The sequence below is a fragment of the Montipora foliosa genome, chromosome 4 (assembly GCF_036669935.1).
Source record: "Montipora foliosa isolate CH-2021 chromosome 4, ASM3666993v2, whole genome shotgun sequence".
Lineage (NCBI taxonomy): Eukaryota > Metazoa > Cnidaria > Anthozoa > Scleractinia > Acroporidae > Montipora > Montipora foliosa.
Genome location: NC_090872.1, coordinates 30,662,632 through 30,672,101, shown reverse-complemented (window position 1 = coordinate 30,672,101; position 9,470 = coordinate 30,662,632). Strand labels below are relative to the sequence as shown.

Below are 9,470 nucleotides of genomic sequence, written 5' to 3'. Positions count from 1 at the left end.
CAGAAAACAATTTTTCCGAACTCGGAAAGCCAAAAGGCAAATACGTTAGTCTTTAAAAAGACTATAATGTCTGTAAATGCATAAAGACTTTTTCCGGGGGGGACTTTGCGATTATTGTAAAAGCATCATTTGTCCTAGGAGACAAAATCCTTTGCTTTCGTTTATGCAGTCTCTTTGTTAAATTTCTTTTATTACCGTTATTTGTTACTTTTGCTAAAGCGCTAAATCATTGAGACTTTTGAGATACTATTTTGATAGTACAGTTTTGCTAACTCTTCATCAAATTGCTTGAACCACAACGAACAATCCATCAGATCTCGAACCAGAAATTTTCTTTTGTTTTCTTACCAAGCAGTTTCTCTCCTCTCATTAAATAATTCAACCAATACGTCGCTATGGTTTTAACTTAGCGGAAATACGCTATTTTTTATAACAACCGTTTTGAACGCGTTCATGGCAATATTTTAAGAACATACCTAGACTGAGATTCAAATGTAAAACTGTAGTCCGGCTGACAGGACAATCACCTCAGATACTTTGGGACGTTTTTTAAACGTTAATAATGTGGTTTTCTTATTGCATGATGCACTGGCCATGGAGAAAAAGTTGGTAGTCAAACTTAGTACAGTATTCCACACAAGAAGAAAAAGATGATTAGAACATATTAAGAACATTTTCAGGCTCAAATTGCAAAAAAATATAAAAACGTTCAGGCTCAGTCTTACTTAAAAAATGTGCCGTTTTCAGTTAACAAAAAACAGTGTAAACCAATACAGTCACTAATTTCATGTAATTTTATTATGCGCTCAAGGTTTTCACTGTTAAGCTGTCCAGAAATTTCACTTATTCGATATATTTTGTGCATCATAGTATTTGTATGTAACACCTCAAAGCATATTCGCTCCCTCTCGTGCTAAAATTCCATCGCAACCATTGCGTTCCTATGAGTAAAACGCGCCAGGGACATATTAATTTTAACACAGTTATTTTACTTTTTTTGTGTGTGCGCCAGAAATGAAACAAGTGTTTTTAAAATTAACGAAATTTTAACACTTATAATTAATTTTCGAACCAAACAAAGCCTATTACCAAGTTATCGTTGTTTTGTGTTATTGTATTAAATTCTCTTGTGAATAACTTAGCAACATGAAAAAAGTTACTATTTTTTCTATAAGAAGATCTAACTATTGAGGCTGAGGCCGCTTAACGTTCTTATTTTTTTTGCGATCTACTTTTTCAGGACAAAAAGTAAGCAGTCCAGTGTGTTATATACACAACCGAGTAGAGTGGAACCGTTACTTTGCTCAACTATAGCAGTACTTCACCATGGAAAAAATGTGATAGAACAAACATTTCTCAGTTCTCTTTTGTCGTTTGGCGCTCTGCCTTCTTCTTTCACATTCCAACCACTAATGGACGATGATTGACAGTTTGACATTTCAATCGCACATGTTGCATATAAGTAACCCCTCTGTTTAGTTCTCTACATATTCTTCTTTCTTGCCCTTGAAGAAGAAAGATCATCGAAACCAAAAGGAAGTTAACCAAGTCAAGCAAGGTGGTAAGTATTCGTCTATTTTAGAGCCTGTATGTGGTGGGTGTTAATAGTGAATTTTCTTTTCCCTTATATCGAAACTATATTTCCACACCTAAGTTGTGCAATACGTAATGCTTAGTATTCTAGCCCTGCATGTGTGCATGTTAACTCCAGAGGGAAAAATGACGAAGAGTAACTGAAAGGTCTTGTTTTGAAATTGAGTGGATCAGAGGAGCTCACCGCACTGCATGACCTTAACTGACCTTGCCAAGAACAAGTTTTTTTTTTCTCTCCGATATTCCGCTGCATTTTAGGGGAAAAAAAGAGCTATCGGGAAAAAAAACTTTACATGATTTTTAGCACTGTTCTACTTTTTCTTGCTTTCTTTCCTCGTCCACCTCATAGATGCATTTTATATAAAGAGAAAGTAAGATACAAGTTTTAAGAAAACAAAAAAAAAGATCAAGTAAAGCTATGATCCTGGCAGTTGTGGACGCAATTTTAGCAATTGACCAACTCCCAAAGTCAGTGGCTTCATAGCTTGGTCTTGACGGATTGTGCTAGCATAATCTTTGGCATAATTGGCCTCTTTTGCCTAATTTTGCGTGCGCGGTTAACCTTTTGGAGGAATCTGGTACTCTGGTTTCCCATCCGGCTTCACGTGGGGATTGTGTAAACTAGCACAACTGCATGCCATACGACTCCAACATTTGGTGTCGTTATTGCGCGCCTATATGCACAGAATCTACGTCATTTTATGAGCATAACTTCAGAAATCAGGAGCATAATTTAGGAATTCTGGCATAATTTTGGCATAATATGGCAAAATTTCGAGCACTGCTAATAATATGATATGTCACTTTCAGGAGCATAATCCGCCAAGGCCTATTCATAGCTCAGTTGGTTAGAGCGTCGCACCGGTATCGCGAGGTCACGGGATCAAACCCTGTTGATGTCCTGAATTTTTCGGGCTTCTCTACGTAACTGCTAAATTCCGTTTATGACTCCGGGGATCATAACTTCACTTGATTTCATATCCGCAGTTCAGTATATGATTTATTTCATATATCATTTCGTTCAAAAAAAAGATGTCAGTAGCGGGTAAAAAATAAATTAGATTTTAAAGCTTTCGTTAACTTTTGAAGCTAAATCTCCTTCCATCCTTTTATTAACTCTCCTTTATTTGAAGACGCGCAAAAAAATGATTTCAGTTTAATTAAATTAGCAGGAAAACCGTTAACATCATCACTAGTGCTCTTGATGTTGCTAGTAATTACTCATTTTACTCGAAAAATAATTGGACTTCAAAAGTCGGATGCTTAACTCGTTTTGGTCAAATTTTGTTTACGAATTAATTGCCTTGTTTTTTATATTAAGTGTCAGCTGGGCTTCATAAGGGAAAACCAAACAGGCAGATCTATAGTTAACACACATTTGATTCAATGAGCCATCGCCGGTTTGCAGAATCGCCTCAGATTCTTAAATGGTACACTCAGAGGTCTACCAACTGAGGTTTTTTCAGTCCAGACGTCAAAGATCCAAAGGTGTATCTAACTAAGCGATGAATTTCTAAGCACACTTTCAAACCAAATTCTATTAACGTCCTTGCGTTACTATGCATATGGACTTCAATCGAGGCTCCATCAACACAAGTGCACTTAAAAACCCCAGTAGGCACCAGAGAAAACTTTTAAAAATGCATCGTCGGTTTTCAAAACATCCTCAGTATTATTAATGACAGGTTTTGAGAACGTTGACGTCAAAGCGAAAAAAAACTGTTTCATTAGTGCAGTGATCAATAGGTGAAGGAAGAATTTTCAGAGAAGGCGTTTGTATCGTTTTTGAGATGTGTATCAACAAGATGAAGGGAGGTTGTACCCTTCCAGGGGCCCGCAAAAGAGCCATAAAATATTTCGAAGGTTAAACGCACTTTAAAAGAGATTCCTTGATCTCTTCGGTTGGTTCAAGGGCAAAACGACGTTAGTTTGTTTTTCCGCGAAAAGTCATGAGATTTGAACTTATATGAGCATGCGTATTCAAAACATTTCCAGGTTCATAATAAAGACATAATGAAGATGGCATCGGTGCTGATGTTAGCTATTTTTGGAAGTTTCTTTTCAATGGGAGTTTCATTTGGAATTGGTAAGTAACAGGTGTTTCAATTATATTTTTACATTTGAAGGGAATAACACATATAACGTATGGAATATCTTTGTTTCCTTCTCCTTGTATGTAACTAAATCAACGACTCAAACAAAACGACTCCGGAATCTGATTGCGCGCGGGCACGCGATTAGACTAGGAACCTCAGGTGAAACCCAAGATAACCCATCTCCAGAGGCATGACGCCAGTTCCCGTTTTCGAAGCACATTTTACCGTAGAAAATATATATTATCAAACATTATGCACCAAATGCCCACCGAAAATACCTTTTTTTGGTGGAGGAAGGGTCTTGAGTGGACTACGAACGAGAATTAAAATATGACATGTAAAGAATCAAGATTTTTGCGTAGTACCTCATAAGTATATGCACTTTGTAACATGTGAGAAAATGTTGATATCATGGCCTGACAATCTTCCTATTTGCCTCTAGTTGTTCTCTTTGGTAAAAGAATGGACGTTTAGAGATAGATTAGGTAGCAACAAGTTCAACTTTATTTGAATTTTACTAATGTATTTTGAAATTTCTCTTCCTGTTTGCAACTGTAAAGGACTCCCACAAGTCTGCTATGGCAAGTACGGCTGTTTCAGCCACCTACCACCATTTCACAACATACTGATGAAACTTCCCCAAAGTCCAGAGGATATAGGCACGAAATTTTATCTGTATACAAGAGAGAACAGAAACCCCAACGACAGAGAAGAGCTTGATGACAGTGACAAAAGTAAGCTGGCTAGCTCACATTATGACATCAAACGAAGAACAATATTCATGTGCCATGGTTGGACAGGTAAGAAAAGAAGAAACCTCCCTCCATCCAACATCATTAGAGAGCATTACACCTTATATCTCTCTTTATACCGCTGAATAAAACGAGTGTCAATTCGTAAGGTAACTCCATGTAGCTCCTTTTGTTCGTCCACCAGCAATTGTACATTGCAGCATTCTTAATTGTGTCGCTAGAGATTGGTTGCACCTATTTGTACTTCTTACCTCGGATTAAAGTTGTACTATGATCAAAAATATCACTACCTTTTTCCTTCACATTTTGAAAGTGTGTTTTCTTAACACTTGACTGGCAATTTTTCAGCCTTGACTTTTATCCAAAGGCCGTTTACTTTTGATTGTAAGTTTTGGATTTCACGGTCCGCCGTTACTCACTTTCAAAACTGACCGATTGGACATCAGAGGGTTGGGTCCGCGGAAAAGTGACATCAAAGGTTCACTAGCTTAAAATTTCAGCGAGTGAATGCAGCTTATTATTTATGCAAAACGTGAGCTTAAAAGCCTGGAGGCCCAAAACTCCCGTGCTGCATATTAATTCTGAGTCTTTGACGTAATTTTCTTCTCGATCCAGCTCTCTCAAGATCTTAAAGTTAGTAATACGGCGAAATATTAAATAGGAAAATTCCAGTTAAAATAAACAGGTGTTCTTTTGAACTCAAGGCTTTGAAATCCAAAGAAAATAAGACTTGATTTTTGATCGCCGTTGCTGCTGATAGTTTATCACTCTTCCCTCCTTTTTGGAATTAAGGCACATCGTGTTTACAAACGGCCGGGTTTTTTTTTCTTTTGACAAAAACAAAATAACCCCAATAAGATAACAAAAGATAATCAAATTAATTATTAAAAATGAATAAAAGGTCTAATTTAACCTGGCGTTGAATGGCCCAACTTTCATGGGTCCCGGGTGGGAACAAGCTTGTACGGCATACAAATATTTCCTATCGAACGCACTTACGAATCCAAGTAACAATATTAATTACCTCGACTTCATAGAAACTTCCTCTGGACACTACGACTGGGGGCTTAGAATGAAAGACGCTTTGCTGGACAAAGGTGACTTCAACGTCATCATGACAGACTGGAGTGTTGGAGCAAATCAAGACTTAGGAGTGTCATCTGGAAACACACGGCTGGTCGGCGCTCAAATGGCCGAGCTTGCACAGTTCTTAATATATCGCAACGGCAATTCAAAGGATTTGGCTGACAATTTCTACCTTATTGGGTTCAGTCTTGGAGCTCACGTTGTCGGATATGCGGGGAGTTATCTGCAGACAAAGTACGGCATGACCATTGGCCGCATAACTGGTAGGATTCTTTAAATAATTTTCAATTTTAGCAGGCGGCTAAGGAGGCTGTTCTCGTTATTAATTTGTGGATCAATTTACCCCGGTTAGTTCTTTTAAGGCGTTTATTGGTATACACTTCTGCGACATGCATTATACCCTTGCGTTTACTAAAAGGACCTCCTGTATGCTTCCTTTTCACCATGGTGTCAAAACATGAACAGTTAGGATAACGCTACTGGCTTTAAAAATAACGCTGTGAATAATGAACATTTTGAAAACATTCGCACCAAATGAAAGAGATATTTTAGAAAACGTGCAGAAAAGGAGCGAAACCTCCATTAATTAAAGCAAAAAAAAAATCTTTTCATAATTGTTAGAGATAAAGTAGGAACCAATTTATTAGGATTGGTGTACTGTGTGCATCGGAAAATCATATGGCTGAGCACGGATAATATTAAAAGTGATTCGTTACTTAAAAGGAATGCTTAAATTATTACATACTTCAAAAAACTTGTAATAGTAGTTCTTCCTAAGTTCTTCTTTTTTCTTTTAATACGTAAAGGTTTAGATCCCGCCTTGCCATTTTTCACTGGAAGCGACAATGCAGTTCATCTGGATAAAACTGATGCGAAATACGTTGACGTCGTCCACACAAACATGGGAGTAGTAGGAACTCCAGACCACGTGGGCCATACTGACTTCTTTCCAAATGGTGGGAGCCTGCAACCAGGCTGTGCGAGTGACCCCACGGGTATGTTCTCGTGAATTTCAGGTCTCGTTATTTGAAGGTGGCGTGTCTAGTGCAGGGGATTTCACCAGCAGTCCCCTCCCTAGCACTCCGGGTGAACACGAGGTGCGTTCCAAAGTTCACTTGCATTTTCATCCATTTGAGGAGCTTTCGTGCAATTTTTTCCTTTCCGAACATGCGCACTTCTTAAAAGAAAGACTTTTCAAAGGGAAAAATTGAAACCTCGGTTGATAGTTAATAGTGGCCATGGTTTTGGAACAACTGGGCCAGCATAACTTGACACACGAAAAAAATGTAAGTTCCCTTGTAAAGGACCTTCGCGTCAGGGGCACCTTAATTACAGAATTTTTGGGAGAAAATTGGTCTTCCCGAAGTTTGTTTTAAGACAGTCAAGTTACTGAAACATCGCACTTTGCAGAGATAGCGTAACAATCAAATCATCTGCAACAAACCAACCTATTAACTTGATTTACTCAGTTCTTAAACGTCTGAAACTAACGAGAATCAAACACTGATTAATTAATAAGATGCATCCCGCTTAATTCAAACCGTGTCAATATTTCTTTGCTTTTTTTTACAGACCTTACATTCACAGTGGGCTGTAACCACCTGAGATCCACAGAGTTCTATATCAAAACGTTGACGGAGGATTGCAGCAACCCGTTTAAAGCACACCCATGTAGCAGCTATGTTTGGTATACGTTCGGGTGGTGCAACGGCTGCGGTGATGAAGGATGTCCTCTCATGGGATACAGGGCTGAGGAAACCAAGCAGGAAGGAGATTTCTACCTGAACACAAGCCCGAAGGACACATTATGCCGTGAGTTAATTCGTAATTGTACACGCTTTAGCTGAAGAAATCCAGTAACACATTTATCGCATTATATATTATTGCTCAGCTTTTGTCCATAAATAAATATGGTGGCAACACGCGCATAAATACATTTAAAGGACACACACACACATAAAAACGGCATTGCTTTGAACATAGAGCGTAAAAGACAAAAGTCATCGTTTATCTTTTCATGAGAAATGTGATGTGCCAGTTTTACTACCTATAAAATGTGCAATTTAATGAACATTTTATTTTCCATCAAATGTGATTCTAAAGCGTCTTTAATTCCTTTTACTACGTTATAGCTAATTTGGAAGGCAACAATTCTTTGGAAAAAATACATATTTTGGTTTGGATCCAAACTGAAATAAAGATTGCCTTTATACTCAGGATAAGGGGTTAATAATATTAATAATAACAACTTTATAGTTAAGTATCAATGGATTTAGCACTAGAGCACTCGTTGAGGAAACTAATGAAATTAATTCAAACCAATCAAATCAAATCTTGGTTTTTGTAGAGAGGGGAAAACCGGAGTACCCGGTGAAAAACGTTAAACGCGAGCTATTAGCAGGCACGGTCGAAGTTTTCCTGTTTTACTCGGCAATTAAGTGAACTTTTCTCTTCATTTTCTACTTTCAGCTGAAGCATAATAAACATGAGAAAGGAACGGTAAGTTGTTTGTAAAGAAATTTGCCTTCAATTCAATCATGGATTTAGTTTGCTATTCTTTAGCGCCAATTTGCACTGACTTTTTCACAGTTTTTTACCTTTTACATTATTGAGGAACGTATTCATCTTCTAATGATGAATAATGCACTCTTTTTCTTGTATAAGAGCCTCCTATGTAAGAAAGTTCAGACTCAGTTTTACCGACCAAAATTTTGAAAACATACCCAGGCTGAGAGTCAGATAAGAATGTCTGCTTTTTGTTCATGTGTTTACTTGCCTTTCTTTGTAAGTATAGTGTAAATAAAGACAAAAGAAATGTAAGAAATGAAAAACTGTTGCCTTCTAACAGGACAATTAACTAAAATACTTAAGGGCGTTGATACGCTGGCATGATACTCCGAAGAAATACTCGGGTTGTAGTCAAACGTATTGTTAATGTACCACACAATTGTAACCACGTTAAAGTGCTATTATGATGGTCAAAAAATCAATTCTTCTTTTTCTTTGGATTTCAAAACTATGTTAACTAAAATCTAAGCAGCCCAAGTTTAAAGCTTTCATTTCAAAAAGGCACCTTCTTGTTTTAAGTGGAAGTCCGCCACTACTAACCTTAAGATATTGAGAGGGCTGGATCGAGAAGATAATGGCGTCAAAGACTCACCAGTTTAAGAGTACATTGAGTGTGTACGCGGCTAAATTAATACGCAGCGTGAAAGTTTCGGGCTTTCAGACTTTTAAACTCGGGTATTGCATATTTAAAATATCAAGTGAAGCTATGATCTTTGCAGTTATGAGCGCAATTTTTGCAATTCCGTAGAGAAGCCTGAAAAATTCAGGACTTCAACGGGGTTTGAACCCGTGACCTCGCGATTCCGGTGCGACGCCCTAAACAACAGAGCTATGAACCACAAATGACCAGCTCCCAACGTCAGTGGCTTCATAGCTCAGTTGGTTAGAGCGTCGCACCGGAATCGCGAGGTCACGGGTTCAAACCCCGTTGAAGCCCTGAAATTTTCAGGCTTCTCTACGCAATTGCAAAAAATTGCGCTTATAACTGCGAAGATCATAGCTTCACTTGATTACATATCCGCAGTTCATATATGATTCATTTCATATACCATTTCATCATTTATTTAAAATATATTCGTCACTTCAACTAATTTTCTATTTCTCTCTTTTTTTCTTGACTTTTTTTTATCATTACAGGACACTGCAGGACGCTTCATGGAGTCACAAGGAAATTTATATTAATAATTATGCTTTTGAGTTAGTGGAATAGCTTTTTTAGCTGGAAATAAGAAGTTGATGGCTTATTGAGTTTGAATAAAATTCATGCATGTGATATTTGTTGGTGTGACAGAAAGCAAAAGAATTAAACATATTGATTGCATAATTGTCCGTTCTTCTTGATTATGTATCCTAAAAAGTGTAAAACATCGTTCAC

The 9,470-nt window shown here is 37.6% G+C and overlaps 2 protein-coding genes and 1 non-coding gene across 3 annotated transcripts in view; all 3 read left to right on the top strand.

Moving 5' to 3' along the window:
* The first annotated feature begins 1,495 nt into the window (after positions 1-1,495).
* LOC138000603 (pancreatic lipase-related protein 2-like) overlaps positions 1,496-9,470 on the top strand; it is an 88,071-nt gene continuing 80,096 nt past the window's right edge. The window contains exon 1 of the mRNA XM_068847136.1: positions 1,496-1,561. The gene's annotated coding sequence lies outside the window, so the exon portion shown is untranslated. The remainder of the gene's footprint in view (positions 1,562-9,470) is intronic.
* On the top strand, positions 3,643-9,325 carry LOC137999168 (pancreatic lipase-related protein 2-like). The gene is made up of 7 exons (XM_068845009.1): positions 3,643-3,679; positions 4,250-4,489; positions 5,479-5,790; positions 6,334-6,522; positions 7,100-7,339; positions 7,997-8,026; positions 9,233-9,325. The coding sequence occupies exons 1-6, from the start codon at positions 3,658-3,660 to the stop codon at positions 8,005-8,007; spliced, it is 1,014 nt and encodes a 337-aa protein (XP_068701110.1). The 5' UTR covers positions 3,643-3,657; the 3' UTR covers positions 8,008-8,026; positions 9,233-9,325.
* Positions 8,960-9,032, top strand: Trnas-gga (transfer RNA serine (anticodon GGA)). Its single transcript has one exon. It is a non-coding gene; the product is annotated as a tRNA-Ser (tRNA).

Excerpts from the sequence above, each read along its gene's own strand:
- LOC137999168 (XM_068845009.1), top strand. The coding sequence starts at position 3,658 with ATGGGAGTTTCATTTGGAATTG. Across the intron at positions 5,791-6,333 it reads GACCATTGGCCGCATAACTG|GTTTAGATCCCGCCTTGCCA; the intron begins GTAGGATTCTTT and ends TAATACGTAAAG. Across the intron at positions 6,523-7,099 it reads CTGTGCGAGTGACCCCACGG|ACCTTACATTCACAGTGGGC; the intron begins GTATGTTCTCGT and ends TTTTTTTTACAG.